We start from the raw sequence: 23,197 nt of genomic DNA, 5'->3' as shown, positions 1-23,197 counted from the left end.
GAATTAAGATTCCTCCATCTTCCCAGGGCCACTATGGACTGCCTGGGGCCCCAGCACTGGAAACAGAAGGGTGGAGTTAGCTCTGTGGGGTGGGGCAGGGAGTTGAATCTCCAGTGTCACTTAGATAACACGAGAAAGGCCAACGGATCATGGCCACTGGGGTATCTGGTTTCATAGCAATTTCATTATCCCCATTTTAGATGAAACCGAGGCTGAGAGGTTAGGTATTTACCCAGAATGATATAATTATAAATGGTAGAACCATGGTTGACCCATTTTCTCCAGAGCCTTGTCATTCATAAACAGGGTTGTTGGGCTCACCTCTTTCTCCTCATCTCTTTCCTCAGACCACGGCTTGTGTGCCACATATGGCTTGATGAAGACATCAAATGAATCTTCTTGAGATCCACACACTCAACAGCTCTTTACTAGAAAGCATCAAGTGACATTTTACAGCCAAAACTCTTTAATCTGTGTGTGGGGGCGGGAAATACCCCAAAATTCAACAGAGTAAGCATGACAGTCTAATTGGCTATCTTAAGCAATTCATGGATTGGGCAGCGTCTCATCCAGGGACTGGAAGGGCGCTCCGAGAGGTTGTCCAAAATGGAAGGTTTTCATAGGAAGTAGGGTGGGTCAAGGGAGCTATTGATAAAAGAAAAGAAAGGATTATTTTGGACAGGAGGGTTTTTATCATACAGATTGCCTCTTCTTTCCATGGGGTATGGAGAGAGCCCACGTGACAGGTTACCTTACTGGTGCTTGACTAGAAACTTCCACACTGATTATGTTTCTGGGAGAGGTCGAAATTACAATTAGGTCAGTTTTAAGTTTACAGCAAAATCGAGGGGAAGGTACAGAGTTTTCCCATATACCCTTGCTACCTCCACCAGATGGCCTCCCCCATTATCAACATCCCCCACAAGAATGGGATACTTGTTACCTAGGATGAACCTACATTGATACATCTATTAAACAAAAACTTTCATGGCTGAAAGCTTTTCTAAAAGAAATAATTTACTACTACTGACCCATATGCTAGCAAGGAAAAGGACCAGGTCCTGGGGCATGCAATCTAAACCACAAGCAGCGTGTAGGGAGAACAATAAACATGTCTTCCATCCTGGAGTTGATGGGCTCTTTTATACATTATGTTTTGGGGAAGAAAGATGTAAGTTTTTCTGAAAGAATTTACGTTGGCTACTGGGAAGGGGCGGTGGGAAAAGGTGAAGCTGGGGCAGTTCTAGGTTAGGCACACAGTCTGTAAGAAAGAAATATTTACTACTTTTGATTGGTTGCAGGCAACAGTCCTGAAAGTTAATGTACGTGTGGGATGCCGTGGAGTCTGATGGTCACTAATAGATGCCTGGACATTGACTCAAAGCTCCCACATATATTCAGGAATGTGAGCAGTCTTGTGTTAGTCGGCCCACGGATATTACCTGGTTAACTACTTTTGTCTCTTTCTCTCACTCTCTGGCTGCTGTAATTTAATTTAGAACATCTCAGGGTTTTTCTGTTGTCACACCATTATCACCCAAAGTCCATAGTTTACACTAGGGTTCACTCTTGGTGCTGGACATTCCCTGGGTTTGGACAAGTGTGTATTGATAAGTATCCATTATTGTATTATCACACAGAGAGGTTTCATTGCTCTGAAAATCCCATGCTCTGCTTATTCATCCTTCCCTCCCTTCTAGCCCCTGGCAACTACTGATCTTTTCATTGTCTCCAATAGTTTTGCCTTTTCCAGAATGTCACATAATTGGAATCATACAGTATGCAGCCTTTTAGATTGATTTCAGTTAATAATATGTGTTTAAGGTTCCTCCACATCTTTTCATGGGTTGGTAGCTCATTTCTTTTAGGAGTAAATAATAGTCCATTGTCTGGATGGACCAGTTTATTTATCCATCACCTACAGAGGGACATCTTGGTTGCTTCCAAGTTTTGACAATTATGAACAAAATTGCTATAAACGTGTGTGCAGATTTTCTGTGTGGACATAAGTTTTCAACTCCATTGGGTAACTATTAAGGAGCGTGATGACTGGATCACAGGCATAGAGGAGTGTATTTAGTTTTGAAAGAAGCCGTCAAGCTGTCTTCCAACATGGCCGCACCACGTGCGTCCCCACCAGCAATGACGAGATTCCTGCTGCTCCACGTCCTCACCAGCGTTTACTGGGTTAAGTGTCTGGATTTTGGCTGTTCTAACAGGTGTGCAGTGCTATCTCCTTGCTTTAATTTGTATTTCCCCGATGACACATGATGGGAGCAGCCTGTCATATGCTTATTTACCGTCTGTGTATTTTCTTTGGCCCATTTCTCAATCAAGTTGTTTTCTTATTGCTGAGTGTTGAGTTCATTGGACATTCTGGATAACAGTCCTCTATCAGCTGTGTCTTTTTTCCCATTTTATTGAGAAATACTTGCCATCTATCACTGTGGAAGTTTGTGATGTACAGCACGATGGTTTGATTTACATATATTGGGACCTGACTGTAATAGGTTGAATCAACATCTATCATCTCATGTAGACACACTGATGTGTCTCGCAAGTATTTTCTCCTAGTCTGTGGTTGTCCTCTCCTTCTCTGGATAATGTATTTTTAACTTCACAAAATGCAGAAAGTGGAACAAATAAACTTTGGAGGAGCAAAGTTCCCAAGATGCAGTAGTTAAAAAAAAAAAAGAAAAAGAAAAGAACGACTTCCAGGCGGGGCTGCATGAGCTGTGCAGGCACGCACGAAACCAGGCTGCCGGCTCCGATGGCTCATTTTGGAAGGCTGCTCCCCTCAGAGAAGAGCCCTCAACCCAGCTGTCCCTGACCACCAAAATGCCTGTAGCTGCCACTGCAGTGGGTCACGGCGTGTTGTGATAAAATGATGCAGGAAAGATGACAGAGTCAGTGGCTCTCAGTACCAGACTGTCACACTCATGCGAGTTTAGCCCCAAGCCATGGGTCCTTGGAACTTGGACCTGTTGTACCTCATATGGTACAGGGCCTGGAATCTGTATTCTAACCCCCACCCCACACACATACACACACCTGTGATCCTATCAGGCAAACTCAGGAGAAGCTATGCCAATGAATGGGCCGGCCACCTACTTGACGGCATCTGCCCACAGAGAAGGCTCTGGAGAGACCCCCGGAGCACACCTCCTCACATCACAGACAATCAGTTTACCAAACACGCAGAAGAAAAATAATTATTTTATTTCATTTCAAATAGCAGGGCTTTGGCCTCACCCTACAGGGTCAGGGTTTTCGTTACAATTTTGCACGTGCGAAAAACCTCACGTTATGTTATTACGCCTGGACAGGAAGTTTGTAAAAATATTTTTCCTTGTCGTGGACATACGAGGAACTCTGTTTGCATCTCAGCCCTGGCCAAATAATAATCTTTATTCACAAACAAATAAAAACAACTCAGAAGCACAAAGAGGCAAAAAGCACCTGGTAAACCTGATTAAAAGACCAAGGTTCAGAGAGTGCTCTGAGCTGAGGACACACGGAAATGAGACCTAGCACCCGTTAGGCTGAGGCTTCACATCTGTACCTGAGGGACGCAAGTGGATAAACATTAACACTGACCGAGGAGAAAGTGTAAAAGAAACACACCATTGCCTTGCTCTGATCAGAAGCAAGAGCCCCTCTTGGACTTTGAGGCTGTGACCTCATTCCCACACATCCTTCAGTTCTGAACTCCACCCACCCAGCTGGATTGATCTCAGAAAGGGGTGACGTTGCTGATTTCAAGGTTGCCTACTGGCCTCAGGCCCCAGCCCTGGGACGAGCCCCTCCCCCGCCCACGTGGTCTCCACCACTCACAGTAACAGTCACCTGGCTGCAGAGACTGGGCGGGCAGCAGAGGAAGCTGAGATGTAAACATCAGGGTATAGCTGTTGGGAGGGTTTTACAAAAGCATTCGGACGGCATCAGAGTGGAATGTGAACTTGAGGGAACCCAAGGCACCCAGAGACACTCTCCTGAGCCTCTGACTCCCTCTGCCGGCCTTTCCTGACTGGGGAAACTCCCTTCTGAGCAAGACTTATTCTAGCATCTTCCCTCTGGGGCCCATACTCAACTTCAGCTGTGATTAGTTTTCTTTTTCGTAGCAAGCAGCTTCCTGAATTTCTGCTCCATTCTAGAAGCTAACATAAGGGTCTTGACCAGCTATGCACCCAGGATCTGCTGTAACATCTTTAGGGGAACCCCAAATTCCCCTTACATAGGCCATGTAAGGAGACTGCCAGACTGACAAGTAGCTTTCTGTAGGGCAGCTCAGAGCTTTCTCTGAATCCTATGGGGATGTTCACCTCTTGCTTATTTTAATAAAGAAAACTTTTTTAAAGGAAACCAAAAATGAGCATTTTGGACCTAATTCTATAGATGACTATTCCTTTCAGATTCTCTTCCTGTTACAGATTTTGCTTTTAAGAGTAAAACAGGAATCCACAGTATGGTGTGGCTTTGGTTTTAATCCAGAACCATTTCACGGGTTCACAAAATCACTTCAGTTTTGCAGAGTTCTCATGGAACCCAAGGGAGGGACACCTATTGGGTAAAGCTGTCTCCCCAGGACTCCCGCAGTGACATTTACAACTCTGATTCTTAGCCAGTGGCTTCTGTGACTTCACAGAGAAACTGTTTTCTGAAACAAGAGGAAAATGTTGGTGGAAGAGCTATAGAATATAGAGATACAAGTCCTTATTTTAAATCCTTTTTCTTTTAAATGTAAATAATCACCCTGTGACACGTCACTTCCCCAAACCGAACCTTCACCTTCAGGGAGGGATCAGTACTTGGACCCATCACAAACTCTCTGGTCAGCTTTTCTATAAAAACTAAACCAGGAAGTGAATAAGCCAGACCCCTTCCCAACTCATCCCCATTTCAGTCTTCACAAAACACACATGTGCTGGCGGGGGTCTGTAGGAAGCCCCTGCAGTGGTCTCTTCTTGTCCTTGTTCCAGCCCTTGCACTGCAGGAGGGGACCTGGATTTGAAGTGACTGGTGGAGGCAAGACTCTGGCCTCTGGCCTGTGCTTGAAACTCAATCAATCTACCAAGGCAACCCACAGAGAATTGGGACGGTCCTAAGGAGATCGGCTGGCCTGAGCAGTTGTGTTGGGCTGTGCTCATGACAGTCACCAGGAAACCTCGAGAGCAGCTTCAACCTGGTAGGGGTAACCAACTCTTTTGTTGACCAGCAAAGCTCTCCAAGAAAAAGCCAGGCTTTCTGGGGAATCTCAGTGCCCTGACAAACCGGGAATCTGTTCCATGATACCCAGGTGGGGGACACCTCTCTGAAACACCCCTGACATTTTGTTTAGGATGGGTACACGGTATACACACCTGCTTCTTCATGCTTTCCCCACAGATATGGGTCCCTCAAATTGTAAACTGCAGTGTGGTCATGAGGCTGATGACCACTGGATCACAAGGCGACCTGGCAGTGGTCACCTGCCACCGGTTTCCCTGAATCTCATTGCCAACCCTCACGCAGACAGACACCCCGAGGGCAGCAGGATGCTGCGTGAGTGGCGACGTGCCACCTGCGTGTCTAAGACGTAGAAGAAGCTACGTTTGTAGCTGCTCCCTCACCAGAGTCAAGAGCTTCAGCAGCAGAAGGCGCCAGTGCAGCAGACGTCCCCTCCCACTCCCAGGCCCAGGTAGGCAGCACCCACACACAGGACCGGGAAGGGAAGAGCTCAGGTGCTGGGAAGTTCCTCGGGGGTCCATCTGGGTCCTTGAGAGTCTCCCGCCTTAGAAGGCACAGGGACCTTGAGAGGGCCGGCCGGGCTCTCGGCTGGAGGCTGGGAAGCGCAGCAGCAGCAGACAGAGAAGAGCCGCGTTCGGACGACCCGGGTGCAGAAGACGAACATGATGCAATTGGCACCTCCCTGAAACGTGTTCCCGATACCCTGTCGGGAGGAGAGAAGAGGCATGATTGACAGGGCTGCAGTGGGTCTTCAGCACACATGCAAGGAGGCTGGGCAGTGCTGCGGACCCCTGACCTTGTCCTCCACCCCTTGGGGCTAGTCTGCGATGACTCTGCCATGTGAACCTCTGGCAGAGCCCTGGGCAGGTCTGAACTGGCAGCCCAGTCAACTCCCCTGGGGCTACTCCTGGGCCTCTGGACAGCACCTCAACGTCCCCGGTCAGCCACACTGAGCTCCCGCCCTCTCTCACGGGCTCCCTGTCTTGGGCAGAAGGAAGGCACAGTGGAGCTGAGCCCCCTGCCAAGCCCGGGCTGGCTGATGCAGTGGGACGTGCCACTCTGCTGGGGGGAGAGAACTGACCCGGCGCCAGGAACAGCAAGGGTCTGGGAGGGCAGAGCTACGTACGTGCAGAACTACCAGCACTGGCGTCTGCACCGCCGGGGAGCCACAGAGAGTCAGGACGAATCGCACGGTACTCCAGACCCGGAGACAAATGAAGATGAGCGGGATGAGGATCAGCTTCTTATCAGCCAGGGAGCTGTGCTGCTGAAGCCGGTGCGCCTCGGAGAGGATGGGCCGGTACTCAGAGAGCGCCTCGTGCTATGTGGGGAGAGCCGAGAGCAGACGTGAGTGGGATGGGCTGCCTGCCACCTGCCCACGGGCTGCCCTTCTTCCCAGGGGCTCGGACTCGCTGGAGGAGGAAGCAATGAGGCGTGCAGTGCCTTCCCCCCGATGGTTCCCATCTCCACCCCAGACCTGCTGAACTCCCGTCTCCTAGTCCGCTGTCTGCGCCACACCTCCATGGGGATGTCTCAAACATGGCTGAAAACAGACACCTTATCTTGACCACCAAGCCTCCTGAGTACCTCCCCATCTCAGCTAATGGGAACGCCATCTTTCCAGTCGCCCAGACCTGGGAATCTGGGAATTGTCTTTGATTCCTCTCTTTTTGCTACAGCCCATATCCCATCCATAGGCAAAGCTTGTGGGCTCTACCTTCAAGAGATCCAGAATCTGGATGTTCTGTCCGCCGCCACTGCCACCGGCATGGCCGAAGCACCATCACAGTTTCTCTCGACAGCTGCACTGCCTCTTAACTGGTCCACCTCCATCACCCTTACTACCTAACCCTCTCCCCCTCAGCACAGAAGCATCACGGTCCCTCAAAAACCTAAGTCCTAGCAAGCCGGTCTTCCACTCAGAACTCTTGGTGGCTCCTTGTTTCATATATTCCTTATAATGTCCCCAACCCTGGACTACCTCAGATCTTCCCCCTACTATTTCCCCCCCAGACCTCACCCCTACTGCTTCCAGGAGGAGAAGCCCCTTCCAGAACTGAGCCACCAGGGTTGGGGTGCAGCTGGGCACCAGCCAGGGCCGCTGTCTGCTCCTTTCCAGAGCAAAGCTTGTTCCAGCTCCTTTATTTTTAGCTCTCCTTCTTAGCTAGAGGCAGGGAACAACTTGTGCAGCCTCACCTCCCCACCCACTATTCTTCCCTTTTTCTAGAAACTTGCAGAGTTGTGGGCCCATTCTCACACACAGAGGACAGCCTCGTGGCCCCAGGCTTCCCGCTGGCTAAAGGGAGAAAGAAGGCACAAGAGGGCAGCTCCAGAGTCTGGTGGAGCCCTGAGAGCCTTTATCAGGGAGTCCGGAACTTTCCCAGGGCAGTGGAAATGAGGAGGGGGTAAGAAAGGCATCCCCGGTCCAGGCAGGACACCAACTAAAAGGCCCCAAGAAGACAAAGAGGATTTCAGAGCAACTGGTGAGCCCTGCCAGCCTCTCTCCGGCTGAGCCAGACGGCAGGCAGGGAGGGGTGATAACTAGCTCAGTTTCTGAGTAAAAAGAGAACCAGAAGTCTTGACTCACATGGGACGACAAGGTGGGGATCAGGTGTCACAGGCCTGAGAGGAGCACCCTACAAACTCGGAAATGGCTGCTGAGCCAACACTCAGCCCTGAAAGATGGGGACACACTCTGCTACAATTTCAGCCTTGAAAACTCAGGGCACCGCACCGGCAACCCTGCAGAATGAGCTTGGAAGTCTGTATTCAGAGTTTCGTGGGAAGCTATCTTACTGTTCCAGCCACTCGTCACGTTTTCTCTTATAATTACTTACACTTCTGCCTCTCTCGAGGAGGGCAGGACCCATGTCTGAATTCTCATTATAAACTCCCACTGCCTCACAGAGCTTTTGTGCATAGTAGATGCTCGGTAAAAATGTACTGAATGAATGGCTGACAGATCGCCAGATGGGTTAACTCGAGGCTTTTTTTTTTTTTTTGGTAGCAGTTTGCTTGTGTTTAGGAGGAAGCCCATACTCTACATTTGCAGAACTAGTAGTTAAGAACAAGGAACAACAAGGAACAACTTGGCCAGACTGTCAGAGAAAAACCATTCTTTCCTAGAATTTCTGGCTGGCCCAAGTTGTCAGAAGTGTCCTAGACTCCTGGCCAGCTGGCCCAGCTGCTGATTGATGAATCCTTGAGCGCCTGAAAAGTCTACCATTTATGACCTAATTCTAACCATCAAGGAGAATGAGCTGAGCCCTTTGTCTCACTGATGAGATTCCAGGGCCCCCCTCCCACTTCAGTTCTCACTCTATCCCTGTCCACCTTTCATCCAACTTCCCCTCCAGGTTGCGCCCCCTCGGAGGTCTCTCCAGGAGGGAACAGTAGAGGGCTGTGGCCCCGCACACAGGCTGGGCGCTCCCTCCTCAGCTGCTGGGCGAGTTTGGGGAGCCCCTTAACCTCTGTACGCCCCCCTCCCCGTTTCCTCATCCACAATGAGGAGTCACAGGACCCGCTCCTGACCGGGCTGTGTGGTCAGCGAACCCTGTCACGCTGGTCTGTCACTAGTTCTGCCCCCGAAGGTGGCCGACCCCGATGCAGCGGAGGACCAGTGGGGTCACCTACCGCCCTGCTGATGTGCTTCCTGATGAGGAGGTAGAGCACGGGCAGCGTGACGTAGGCCAGCAGCTCCCACAGCTTCCCGGTCAGCAGCATCCACAGCACGCGGTCCTCCGCCTCCAGGTCAATCCAGCACCAGCCCACAGACACATCCGAGGCGTCGTAGCCAATCTTCTGTAGACTGACAGCTGCCACCGTGATGACCAGCGGAACCCCCCAGCTGAGGTGAAGGAGCACACGGGCACGGAGGTCAGGCCCGGGTCCCAGCACTGCCAGCAAGGGCGAAAGGACTGGGACACTCTTCAGACAAGAACCGTGCTCTCCAAGGTGTCTCTGGAGAAAAGAGGGGCAGGAACCCTCACGCCCCCAATCCAGGCCCGCCTTGCCCAGGACCTGCCAAGCGCACCCCAGGACCAGCCAGCCAGCCTCCCCAGCCAGTCTCGGGCTAGGGGTGCACAGACCTGTGGCTTGGGGTTGTCTGGGCAGGGAGTTCCAGGGTCCCGTGTACCTGCAGAAGGATCTAGAATGGGGACTGTGGGCTTCGGGTGGACAGCTCCTAGGTCCTGCAGCCTGCTTGCTGTATGGGAAGGGGGAGGACCCTAGCAAGGGTCAAAGGGGGCCCCCTAAAGCATAAAGCCCAGGGCAGGGGCCCCTTCTCAGCGCAGTGCGGGCTCACTGTTCTAGAGCTGAATCACTACCCTCATGGCAACACAGAGGGATGGGGTCCAGTCCCTAAGGCCTTCCCACTGGTCCCTATACCAATCTCCTCACCAAACATTTTAAATCGGTCAGGGGGACACACAGAAGCTACCGGGTGGCACAGCAGGGTGGCTAAGAGCTCAAACTGGGACACAACAGGCTGGGTCCAAGTCTCAGATGTGCCCCCATTTGGCCTCAGTGTTTTTCTCTGCAAAGTGGGGATGATAACAGGGCAGAGTATCAGAGTAGGTGGCTGTGAAAATAAATTAATTAGCATAAGTCAATGCACAGGACAGGCTGTCGGGGCTGACGACTGCCTGTGGTGTGGGCAGCCGCAATGCATGAGGCCTGCACACTTGCTGCTCCCAGGAATAGGACACGCATCCGGGTCCTGGGTCAATCACCTGGAGGACGAGCAGTATGTAAACAGGACAGGTCATCAGAAAATATAGTTCAGAAATCGGTTATGGGTTATGTTTTGAGAGCTCTGTGTGAGGAATATCGGCTCTTTCCGAAAGTTATAGAACGATGATGAGACCACAGGTGCACGTCTGTTGCCAAAATGGGGCTAGGAGAAGTGCTGTGTTTCCATCAAGTTCTCCAAATGCCACAGGGCTGTGGAGGACGCAGGGTGGGGACGGCAATGAAAGGGACAAAGTCAACTCCCCGGCCTGGGAACCCCAGGACTAGGCACTCAGGACACTCTCCGAACAACCCGCCCCTGGGTCCCCTCACTGGCCTCTGCAGGGATGGACAGTGTCACTGCGGGGAGTCACCGGTGCCCTCAGTGTCCGCTCCCGACAGTGGGGAGGCAGGAAGTCTTAACAAGTCCTCCTAGAAATCACAAAAGCCAGAAGGGGCAAAACCCCCCAAAAGTTAAAGCGTTATGAGAAAGGTGCCAACTTACACTTAGGAGCTTGTCCATTTTAAATACTTATTCTATGCAGTTATTTATCTGGTAAGTGAATGCATATTATTGTCAAACTGTTTTGTCGTAATAAAGGGTTAACCCTTTAAAACTCATACCATCCTGAGATCTTAGGACAATAGGTCACAGCTGTGAGCTCCATGAGGACGAAGGCCGTGTTGTTTCACTACTGTCTTATTGGGTAGGGGCAAAACAAGGGCCGGCTGGATGGAGGGATGGATGGATGAACAAACTTTGAACTAAGTGACTGAGACAGCTTTCCCCAATTCACTCCTTACATGTCATGGCAAGAACATTATTGAAAAAGAAGCAAGAGGTTTTTAAAGTGGTAAAAGGGCAATCCTGACATTATATGTAGTTTCTCATCACGCTTTGGTATACAGGGTTCCTCCAAGGAATTCTGGGAAGGGAAAAGCCCTGTGTGTAGGGACGGTCATGGTGAAGGAGGCTGGACTGGAGCTGGGGACGCCCGTTCTGGCTGGAAGGAGGAGCAGAGGCATGGCGGGACAAGGCCCTGCTCACAGCCACACTCTGCTCTTTCCCCTTGCTCAGCCCTTACAGGAGACCTGGGGACCACCCAGGGACAGGCCACATTCTGTGATTACAGGTGTGTTCTCCTAAAACTACAAAAGCCGTGTTCCCTGTGTTACGGGGGTGTGCCCAGAGCTGAGTTTGTGTTGGGAAATAGCCAGAGAGAATACCAAAGAGGCAGGAAGGGTTAAGAATGTGGGTTGATCAATCAGAGTCACTGTTTGAACTTAATCACAGGTGGCAGCTATGTTGGGGCCAGAAGCTGTTTGGGGCAGTATTTCAGTGGGAGGTGGTAAGAGGTAACAGCACACATGGGAATGGAGTGGGAGGAACTACTAATCCAGCAAAGCAGGCTCAACCAGACCCACCCGTGATGGATACGGACCATGGCGTGCTGGTAATGTTTAACAACTGGCTCGCCAGAAAAACGTACCTGTGTGCCTATGTGTACACATATACGTACATGTGCACATATAAATTTTACTGAAATCAAAGATATACAGCACAATTTATGGGGAATAATACACAAAACTCCTTATTGTAAATTCCACACGGCCATTTGAATCTCGCAGAATGCTTCGGTTGATTTTCACAGAACTCTGCCATCTGCAGGCACTCTAGGACTGCAATTAGCAAATGAAACCAGTTCCATGACATGCAGTTGGGTGATATTTTCATTTTCCTTAACAAGTGAGAGGAAAGCGAAATAAGGGACAAGACGAAGGCCCCAACTTCGCTAGTTCCACCGTGACATAAGCAACTTCTTTGTGGGATCAGATAATACTTTTCTAACCCTGGGAGAGTATTTGTTTTTTATTCCTGTTCTGTGAGCCTGCATCTACTCATCACCTCCCCCTGAAATACCGCACCTCCTGCCTGTCCCAACATGGCTGCCATCTTTGCTTAAGTTCAGAGACTATATATATATATATATATATATGTATATATATATACACACATATATATTAAAGTTTGACTTTAATTGATCCAAACTGATGACATATGCCGGGAAGCAAGATCTCAAATACTCCAAGTAACACTTTTAAGTTTAATCGTGCCTTATTAACATAGTTTCGATCACTTTCTTAAGTCCAAATCAGGCTGAAGTTCAGCAAACTATGGCCCTCGGGCCAATTCGGGCCCAAGGTCTGTTTTTTTAAATAAAGTTTTATTGCAATACCACCACATTCACTTGTTTACATATTATCTGTGGCTGCTTTCAAGCTGCAATGGCAGAGGCGAGCAGGTGCCACTGGGATCACGTGGCCTGTGAAACTGAAAACACTACCTGGTTCTCTATAGGAAAGGTCTGCTGACCTCTGCTCTCCACAAGCAACAACACAATAAATGAAGCCCTGATTTGTAGTGTTTGCCAATGTCCACGGTGTACATATTCCCACCACGGCCAAGTTCAAGCCACCGGCACACGTAGCTGGGAGCAGACGCAGAGCCACACACCACCAGGTAGGATTTCCATCACCTCCGTGTGGACACCTGTGACCTACGTTCTAAGCCCGAGGTTGTGAAGTTGGCACCAGAGCTGGGCATGGAAGGAGGCACTGTGCCTTGAGCTATGCTCAAATGTTTGAAGACTCTCTCCCAGATCCTGCTGGGGGAGAAGGGGCTAGATAGCTAGAAGAAAGGGCAGGTGTCCTGCTCAATCTTAAAACTGATGAAAGCCCCAGGACCAAGTGCAGGGATGTAACGAAAGGGGCTGTGGGAGGGACACAGTTAAGGCAGGTGAGAGGTAAGGCCTCTTCTTCGCAAACCTGGGACTCTGAGGCTGAGGGGAAGCAGGACTGGGCTCATCTACATGGAGGGAGCCTGAAGACCACACTCTGAGCAGAATCCCCCACCTGGAGAGACACCAGCAGCTTCTCCCAGAGGTGCCCAGGCCCCAGCTCTCAGTCACGTTCGCCTGGAAACTGGGGTCAGTATCTGAGTCAGCTCCCCCTCCATCAGAGGCTGTCATGAGCTGAGTTGTGTTCCCTCCAGATTCATTTGTTGAAGTCCTAACCCCCAGTGCCTCAGAAGGTGACTGTAGTTGGAGACAGGGTCTTTAAAGTGGTGATTAAGGTAAAATGTAAAGTGGTGATTAAGGTACGGTCACTAGGGTGGGCCCTAATCCAATCTGACTGATGTCCATATAAGAAGAGATTAGGACACAGGGAGACACCATGTGAAGACACAGGGTGTAGACGGCCACCTACTAGCCAAGGAGAGAGATCGCAGAGGAAACCAACCCTGACAACAGCTTGAGCTCAGACTTCCAGCCCCCACAACTGTGAGGGGATGGATTTTTGTTGTCTCAATGGCCTTGTCTATGCCCTTTGTTAGGTAAGCCCAGGATTCTAATACAGAGGCTTTCTACAAACTATGCAGGAGAGAGAGGTGCTTGGGCAGAGATCACATCCCAGCTCCTGGGAACCCCACCCCCAGAGGTCAAGGAAGGGATGGGAGACGCCCCACCCCCACACGCGAGGACTGAGAGCTGGGGATGGGTAGGGGGGAATCCTCAGCAAGCTTAGGGGAGGGGAAAACTGACCAAAAGCATTCAGATCTGTATGGCCAGCTTAGCTCTTCTTAGAACTGGCCTCTTTTTCTGTTTTCAAATCCCCTCCAGGAAAGAGGAACTCGAAGCACCACCAGACTAGCCAGGTGGTGAGTAAGCTATCTCTAAGTCCCTGGCATTTGTCAGATGACCACGAGCAGGCTCCTGTCTCCAGAATAGCAGTGCTCTGGGCTTCCCTTGGGATCTTCCAAAACCTCTCCCACCACAGTCAGGGTGAAGGCACCTGCAGTGACAGAGACGCTTCCACTTCACACACAAATGGGGATACCCTCGCCCTACCGCAGATAGGGCCAGTCTGCAAGGGACTCAAGTCTTCTCAATAGTTTGCCCCCGCTGGTGGGTTCCTACACTTTTTCCTCTCCCCAAACCCTCACCCTTACTACAGATCTTGGGAAGAGAAGAGGGGGGTTAGCTAGGAAGGAAGCACAGGGGTCTTCTCCCCGCTTCTGTGGACCAGATAGCAGTGCCCCAGTCTGTGTGATGCGTGGCCCGTGGAAAGCCTTGAATGTTAACATAACTCAAAGAAATACTTTGCAAATAAAATGATCAGGCAACAATGTGCCAATTCAGAAAGCTCTTGGGAACAGGACAGGGCCGCCCAGAGGGAAGCCCAGCTGTAGTGAGCCAGGCCTGGTGAGAGGGATCACAAGGCCCACCGCTGCCTGGAGGTTTCTCTCCAGAACAACGGACACTTACTAAGTGTGGGGCTGAGGGGTAGGATGTGGGGGAAGTTCAGGGAGTCAGCCACTGGCCAGGCTACCACGAGGTCACACTGCAGGTCTGCTGCACAAGACGGGAGGGCTGGCCAAAAGAACTTGTAAACACACCCCCTGGCACCACCTTCTACAGCCCTGGTTCTAGTGGGCACCGAGGAGCCATCCTGCAGTGCTCAGAGATGCTTCCTGCCCACCTGGCTCCCAGCCTGACCTTGCCCTGGGAAAAGGGTCAAGGGGCAGCGTCTCTGCAGTGTCTCACAGCCCCTGCAGCGGGCTTTTCATGAACACACAAGCGCAGTGCGGAGAACTACTACACAGCAGTGCCCTCTGCACTTTTGGGGGGTAACAAACTCTGTCGTTTTGGGGAGCACTGAGGTGGGGTGCTGTTCATGCAGCCACTGCGTCCATCCCTCGTTCAGACACTGCCTGCTGGGGGCCCTGTCACTGGGCCCCACACAGTGAGCTACTTTCCAATCAGAGAGTTTAGAGGACTTTCCCTTTCAGGGCCATGTTTCCCCCTTTCTCCACATTAGAATTTCCCATTCCTCAGAGCAGTGGGTTCTTTGGTGAACTTGGGGTACCATCGACTCCCTCCTCTTCCGGAACCCCCAAGCAAACTCCAGAGGGTGGGTGAGTATGCGGGGGCACAGGACCCGCCCCTGCTAGAGATCATGCCCACACCCACTCCCATCTCAGTGGAGCCAGAAGAAATCCTGACTGCTCGCAGAAGCCAGCTAGGCCGGACCCTCACTTTTGACATGGCGAGATGAGGCCCTCCCCGGCCCACTCACACACACAGAGCCAGACAGACCTTCCCCCAGGCTCACAGGACACACGGGTTGAGGCCTGGCATGCAGATGGCCGGGAGATATGCAGGTAGGGGGACGGTTCACTGATCTTGGGGGGTGGGGTGGGAGCTGACAACTGCTTTTGAAAGGCAGGTCACCTTCTGCAGGGGTACAGGCCTGGCTTCAGGCCAGCTCTGCTCATCTTATGGGAAGGGAACTGACCCCACCCACAGCAGCTCTAGGCCTGAGCTTCTAGCACTTTCTTAGGTGAGTACTATAAACAGATGGCACAGAGGCAGGGCCACATGATCATTAAATCTGGGGCACCTGCATCATGCTGCCTCAACAGCTAAGACACAGTAGAAAGCGACTTCTTAACACAGGTTCCCCCTGAACACTGAATATTCTCAAACAACCTTACAAGGCAACCACTACCAGGAAATTCACTTCAGAACACTGTCAGACCCAACAGATGCTACAGCCTTGGAAAGTTTGAGGAGTAACAGGATATCTTGTTTATCTCAACAAGATATGTATTAATTACAAAAGGGAAAACAGTAACTGCAGTGAAGAACTGGCAGACAACACCTCAGCCAAGCGAGCAAACTTAACATCACCAGTAATGGAACAAATCAAAGTCACTGGGGAGGAAGCAAAGAGAAGAACACGCTTCTGTGAGAGTCCTGCCAACAGTGCAGAATTTGAATCTACTCATGAGGAAGCGCCAGACACCCAAGCAGAGGGACAGGCTACAAAATAACGGCCCGTACTCTTCCAAAGAAGTCAACGTCGTGAAACACCAAGAAAGCTGGAGGAACTGTCCCAGACTGAAAGAGGATAAAGACACTGAAGACTAAGTCAACGTATAAGCCAAGATTTCCTCGGCTCTGGGGGCATTATTACAAGGCTGACAAATCTCAAAGAATCCACAATCAGATAATAGCACTGCTCCCTGTTCATCGCCTGCTCTGGGAGGTCTATGTGGTTCCTTAAGAGACTGTTCTTGTCTTTTGGAAATACACATAAAGGATTCAGGGGCATCAGGTCTGCAACTGACTCTTAAAGGTTTCTGGAGAAAAGGAATTGAAGAGGATAAAGGTAACACGGAAAAATGTTAATAATGGGGGAAATACGAAACGTTAAAAATATTGTTGAATTATATTTCAATTTTAAAAATGATTGTCAAGGCCAAGACACAAGATGGAACCACAAGAAGAGGTCGGACCTTGGGGTTCTAACCCTGAGCCTCTCACTGGGGCAGGTCTCATCAGCTATGACAGGTGGGTAGTCACCCTGCCATTCCCTTCCTGGTGACAGTACGCTAAAGAATGGGACAGCACTCTGCAAGAGCTCAGGAGCCAGAGGCAGCTCATGATCAAACACAATTTCCCTGAGAATAAAATCTAAGCTACCCTCCTCCTATGACAAAAAAAACAAAGTCTTTCTGCAAAGGGAACCGACCAGGTCAGATATTAGGATAGGGCCAAGGAGACACTTTCTGGGAGCCTGTGTGGGCAGGATTCTCTCCACACAGATGGCTGCAATCAGTTTTATAGATAGCTTTTGTCACTTAACACTGTATCAGACCATTTTTAATAAAATGACATACGGAGTCCACAGCCAGTATTTAATGGCTACTTAACATTTCCGGTGGGGCTGTCGTTTATAACTCACTGTTGCCCTATTTTGTGGACACTGAGGTTACTTTCAAACTCTCACCATGATAAGAGTGCCTCACAAACTCCTTTGCACATACAGCTTTGCATGTATTTTGGATTATCCCCTTAGACTTAAGTCCCTATAAATAGGATTACTGGATCAAGGGGTATGAACCAAATACTTTCTACATGGATTATTCTAATTTACATTGCCAATAATAATGTAGGAAAACACCAGTTTCCCCAGCATTTATCACGCTTTTATTCTGCCTTCATACTTTTTTAATTTAATGAGAAAATGGTACCTCAATGTTATAGCTTGTATTGAGTATTAATGGGGCTAAACATTTTCCCATATATACCATTTCCCCGAAAATAAGACCTAGCTGGACAATCAGCTCTAATGCGTCTTTCGGAGCAAAAATTAATATAAGACCTAGTACTATATTATATTATACCCAGTCTTATAGTAAAATAAGACTGGGTCTTATATTAATTTTTAGCTCCAAAAGACGCATTAGAACTGATTGTCCGGCTAGGTCTTATTTTCGGGGAAACACAGTATTTACCAACTGCTTTTACTATTTTGTCTGCATGGGGCCTTTTTCCACATATCAGGATTTTTGTCAGTTTTTTTTTTTTTAATCAATTCATAGAAATTCTTTATAGAATAGAGATACCAACCTTTCGTGTTGTCATGTTTTAAAATACTTTCCAAGACTGGAAGGTTTGAAGAAGTGGCCTGATTTTCAGTTGTGTGAAATGGTAAATAAGTGGAAGAGCAGCTAACCTATGTCTGAAGATGAGACGTCTCATACCAAAAGGTGCTTCAGCAACAATAAACTGATTCTCCAAAGAAAGATGGTGAAGTCCTCAGTGAGGTCATTAGCTATACAGCCTGGGAGGATCTAGGTCAATAAATGGACCTGTTAGACAGGTTTTACCAATTCTCTTAGTCTAGCAATGTGTGAGTGCTAACTTCTGAAAGGGAACAGATTGTCAAAGCCCCTTTCTAGCTTGGACACAGGTACAGTAGTACCTCGGTTTTCGAACATCTCCGTTGACGAACATTTTGGTTTATGAATGCTGTAAACCGGAAGTAAAGGCTTCGGTTTTCGAACACGACTCAGAAGTCAAATATGTCACACAGCTTCCCCTGAGTGCAAGATCCTGAGGCCCAGCTGTCAGCTGTTTTCGAATGTTTCAGAACTCGTGGATTATGTTCGAAAACCGAGGTACCACTGTATTTGCCTTTCTTTTAACAAGCAGGTGGATCGCATTCAATAGACAAAATGAACAATTCGCATCTTTTTTATGGCCAGAGGGGACACACAGGCTTTCTTAGGAGTCCTCTCCTAAATGCCACAGAAACCCCCCACCCCCAGAAGTGAAGAAAGAACTCCCAACTCAGGTCACTTATAAAAGTTGTCTGTTCTATAGGAGCTGTACCACGTTTATCTTCATCACTTAAAAAAATATATTGTAGTCAATATTTTTTAAAAGAGGGACAGAGAAGAGATTCTTGCAAAGAAAGTCTTGGAATCCTTTGCAAGTACACGTGAACTCTGGTGTACAGGCTGCCCACACCCAGCCCAGGACTGGGTCTCTAAAATGGACACAGAGGTCAGGTAGGATGCTACAAGGGGAGGAAAGGTAGCTCCACTTTCTGCGGGTCTCTGAACCGCCCCGGGCACTATTTGAATGGCTTGCTGCAAGTTTGACTTGAACAGCTGAGAAGCAGGCCATTTAGTTTCCCAGGGACCAGATGGCCTCCATCCAGCAGCTCTATGAAGAGGTCAAGTGACTCCTGCAGGCTTATGACACACAGGTGACCTGTATCTACCAAACTGCTGACTGTCCTCAGTCTTTGGAAAGTACTCAAGCCTTCAACAGAGAGGACCTATAATTAGGGCAGTATTTGGTGCTGTGATCTGGGGAAGCAGAAGAGGAAACATGCCCTATAAGATTCCTGCCTCAGGTTCAATACAGGACAGCACCAGATGTTTGCCTCTTGAAATCACATTAGGAAGGGGCTGACCTTCTTCTATAGATCAGGGTTACTTGATTCAACGCCCTGGCAGGGCAAGGCTTTGGTCTTCCCTGTTCTCAGAGATTCCAGGCAGGTGGTGGCCCTCTTCCAGACCAGCCTCTGCCTCTGACCTCTACCTCAGAGAGTTGCTCAACTCTAGAAAATCAAGATCATCTAGAGCAGAGATAATAAGAAACAGCAGCCCCAGGTCTAGTAATGAGCAAAGAAAATAAAGTCTTGTCAATTGTACAGCTGAGGCACTGCGTTTGGCAGAGGGCTGGTTGGATGGGCACTGGGAGTGGCTGAATGCACCTACTGTGGCCCGGGGTGTGGGTGGTGACAGCCACCTAACTCATCTCCCAGTCTGGGAACCAGGCGCACCCCCCACCCACCCCTTGTGCAGCAGTGACGGCCAAAACACAGTGAAGCAGGAGGCGAAGGGCCCAGAGCGTCCTCATCAGCTCCCCAGGTGCTTCTAAGTTCCTAGGGCTGGGCTCTAGGGGTGAGTTCTGGCCCCCCACCCTCCAAGGGCTGAGCTGAAGGGTCCCCTCGCCCAGGCTCCGGGTGGGGCGAGCACAAAGGGGAGCCCTCTGTGGTGATGCTCACGGCAGGTCCACCTCGTGGGCAAACTTGAAATCGTCCCGCTGGGGCGTGAGCAGACACTGCTCGCTGGGCGCCCAGCCAGGGGTCGGACCAAGAAGTGGGCGCCAAAAGGGCGCGAGGGCCACAGGAGCAGCAGGCAGGGCCCAGTCGGGGGGTGGGGGGTCCTGGGGCTCGAGGTAAAGCAGCGCCGCAGCCACCCACCTGACAATGTGGAAGGCCCAGAGCAGGTGGCCGGCCCGGGGTCCGCGCGCGGCGCGAACGATGCTGAGGTACAGGTAGAGAGCGATGGCCACGGTCCAGAAGAAGGAGCTGGTGTTGGCGAAGGTTGAGAGGGCGCCCTGCAGCACGCAGTCCCACGAGGTGCCCGCGAAGTCCTGCAGGACCCCGTAGAAGTAGGAGACGGCCGAGAGAAAGTCGGCCAGCGACAGGAAGAGCAGAAGGCGCCGCGCTCGGCTGCGCAGGTCGGGCCACAGGGCGTGCGTGGCCACCAGCAGGCCCGACCCGAGCGCAGAGAGCACGCACGACAGCAGCACCACGGCGCGTTCCGACGGCACCAGCTCGGTGGGCGGCGCCGGCGGCGGCATGGCCGGGCGGGAAGGGGGCCGCGGCTGGAGTGCACGGGCGCCGCAAGGACAGAGGCCGGGCCGCCAGTGCGGCCGCCACCGCCAAACTGGGCTGCGAGGCGCCAGACGCCCGCGTCCCGGACCGTCCCAGACGCTCACTGCCGGACTCAGCCCTGCACCCCGCCCCTGCCCCGGGGCCCGGCTCCATGCCCCGCCCACGCCCTCTCGCCACGCCCCTGCGCCCTCCACCTTCATTCCCGTGGCCCCCGCGTCCGGTCCGCGGTTCTGGACCCCGCCTCTACGCACCGCCCCTGAGCACCGCCCCTGAGCCTCACGCCCCGCCCCCGCGCCCCGCGCGTGACCTCACACCACGCCCCTGCGCCCTCCGCGTCTCACCCCCGTGGCCCCGACGTCCAGTTCGCGTCTCTGGGCCCCGCTGTGTTAGGCCCCGCTCGAGCCCCGCCCGCGCGCCCCGCAAAGGGCCTCACACCACTGCCCTGCACCTGCTTTCTACGCCCCACTTCCCTGGCCCCCAGGTCCTGTCCGTGTCAGGCTACCAGACGCTGAGCCCTTCCCTCCCCCAAGGGCTACCCCTACTCTTGCCAGATGGCTAGGACCTCTGGTCCTGGGGAACGAAGGACTTGCATTTTTAGGGCTAATGTTACCTTCCTTCCTTTCATCCAGCGTGTGTGCGTGTGTGTTGGGTGGGGGTGGAGGCATTCCTTCCACTGGTAACAAAAACAACATTTGTGATCCTCATTCCTTGAGCAGCGGTACAGACGTGTGGTGTACTGTACAGGGCGGTGGTGGTTACTTCGGAAAGGGAGTGTTTACAATGCTTACAATGAGCACACTATTTTTAAATTAAGCCTATTAGGTGTAATTTTTAAAAAAGAATTCAAATTTATTGTTTTTTTTCCTTTTTTCATAATTTCATATTTTAAAAATTGAGATGTAATTTATATACCATAAAATTGACCCTTTTAAGTGTACAATTTAGTGGTTTTTAGTATATTCACAAGTTTGTGTAACCATCATCATTAGCTAATTACACATTTTCATCACCCTGAAAAGAAGCCCAGTTAGTTCACTACCCATTTTCCCCTCCCCCCAGCTTTTGGCAACCATTAATCTACCTTCTGTAACTATGGGTCTGCCTATTCTGGACAGTTCACATAGATGGAATTGGACAATAAAAAGGTGATCTTTTGTGACTTACCTTTTTCACTTACGTTTTCAAGGTTCAACTACATTGTAGCATGTGATCAGTATTTCATTTCTTTTTATGGCCAAATAGTATCCCTTTGTATGGATAGGTCACATTTTGTGTATCCATAAGTCAGTTGATGGACGTTTGGGTTGTTCCTACTTCTTGGCTATTGTGAATAATGCTGCTATGAACATTCATGTACAAGTTTTTTGTGTGAACACATGTTTTCAATTCTCTTGGGTATATTCCTAGGAGTAGATTTGCCCGGTCATGTGGTGACTCTATGTTTAACCTTGTGTGGAACTGCCAGACTGTTTTCCAAAGTGGCTGCATCTTTTTATATTGCTACAACAATGTATGAAGGTTTCAATTTCTCCACATTCTCCTAACAGTTGATTTTCTATCTTTTTGATTCTAGCCATCCTAGTGGGTGGGAAGTGGTGTCTCATTGTGGTTTTGATTTGCATTTCTCTAATAATGACATGGAACATCTTTTCATGTGCTTATTGGCCATTTGCATATCCTCTTTGGAGAAATGTCCATTCAATACACTTCCCTACCTTTTTTTTTTTTTTAGAATTTTATGGTTTTATTAACACAAATAGACAATGTGCACACAAGTGTCTACATTCATTTTCTTGGCTGCGCAGCCTGGCACTGGGGTTGGTGACTGATGGCCAACTGGGCTGCTCTTCTCACAATGGCTTTGTGGTTCTTTGAGGAGACGTTGTGACAGTCTCAGCACAATAGGATTTGCTGCACATCAGCATTCCTTCAAACTCTTTGACTCTGTGGACCAGGAACTCCCAAAAGCCACTTGGCAGCTCTGTTTTCTTGTTACTCCCATCACTGGTGTTGGGCTTCACGATCTGGCCCTTGAATCGGTTGTGCACCCTGTTGTCAGTGCCTCAGGGTTTCCGCCAGTTACGCTCAATTTTGATACATCAATCTGGTGCTGGATGAACATCTTGGTCCTCTTTTTGATGATCTTGGGCTTCACGACAGGTCTGAAAGTCGCATGATGCCCAACAGGAATGGCTGTCACCTCCCTTGCCTATTTTTCAATTGAGTCTGTCTTTTTGTTATTGAGTTGTAAGAGTTCTTTATATATTCTGGGTACTAGAATCTTATCAGATATATAATTCACAAAATTTTTCTCCCATTCTGGTGGGTTGTCTTTTCATTTTCTTGATAGTGTACTTTGAAGCACACGAGTTTTTATTTTGATGATGTCCAAATTACCTCCTTTTTTCCTTGCATTGCTGTGGTTTGGTGTCACATCTGAAAAACCATTGCCTAATCCAAGCTCATGAAGATTTACACCTATGTTTTCTTTCTTGCCAGTACCACACTGTTTTGATTACTGTAGCATTGTAGTAAATTTTGTAAAAGGGACGTCTGACTCCTCCAACTTGGTTTTTCTTTTTCAATATTGTTTTGGCTGTTTGGGGCCCCTTACAATTCTGTATCAATTTGAGGAATAACTTTTCCATTTCTGCAAAAAAAAGTCTGTTGGGATTGTATTGCATCTGTATGTAAATTGGGGGGGAGGGAATGCTATCTTAATAATATTAAATCTTCTTATCCATGTACACCGGATCTTTCCATTTATTTAGGTCATCTTTAATTTCTTTTATTGATGGTTTTAGTATACATTAGATTTGATTTTTGCATTTGAGTCATAAAAGGCAAAGTTTATCATAGGCATAGATTATCTTTTTTATCTAACTTTTAAAATAATTGTATTATGAAATATGCACACTACAAAGTGACTAAAATACAAATGTAGTTTAATAAATAATTATAAAGCAAATACCCATCCAGAGCAAGAAATATAACATCACCAGCACACTAGAAGCCGCTTCCCAAACCTTTCTTCCTCCTCAGTCATTCTCTTGCTTTTTTTTTTTTAACCATTCACAATGCATCCCTAAACAAAATAGTATAGTTTGCCTGTCATTGAACTTTGTGTAAATGGAATCATACTCTATGTTCTCTTTTGTGTCTTCTATTTTTATTTTTGCTCAACATTATTTTCGTGAGATTC

General features: G+C 49.5%; 1 protein-coding gene across 2 annotated transcripts in view; it reads right to left on the bottom strand.

Annotated features, from left to right (window-relative positions):
• The window catches only part of SLC2A5 (solute carrier family 2 member 5), a 49,362-nt gene extending 29,158 nt beyond the window's left edge, over positions 1–20,204 (bottom strand). The window contains exons 1-4 of one of the 2 annotated variants that reach the window (XM_081055496.1): positions 19,579–20,204; positions 8,860–9,073; positions 6,353–6,547; positions 3,189–5,929 (exon numbers count right to left, since the gene is read on the bottom strand). In XM_081055496.1, the coding sequence (XP_080911622.1) occupies positions 5,717–5,929; positions 6,353–6,547; positions 8,860–9,073; positions 19,579–20,195 (1,239 nt within the window). In that variant the 5' untranslated portion in view covers positions 20,196–20,204 and the 3' untranslated portion in view covers positions 3,189–5,716. Of the gene's footprint in view, positions 1–3,188; positions 5,930–6,352; positions 6,548–8,859; positions 11,928–11,965; positions 12,384–19,578 lie in introns of those variants that run through there. The other variant, XM_081055499.1, reaches the window with a different exon arrangement.
• Positions 20,205–23,197: the final 2,993 nt, after the last annotated feature.

Source organism: Rhinolophus hipposideros, assembly GCF_964194185.1.
Source record: "Rhinolophus hipposideros genome assembly, chromosome: 8".
Taxonomy (NCBI): domain Eukaryota; kingdom Metazoa; phylum Chordata; class Mammalia; order Chiroptera; family Rhinolophidae; genus Rhinolophus; species Rhinolophus hipposideros.
Note: the sequence above shows the minus strand (reverse complement) of the source record. Positions and strands in the feature narration are given on the sequence as shown.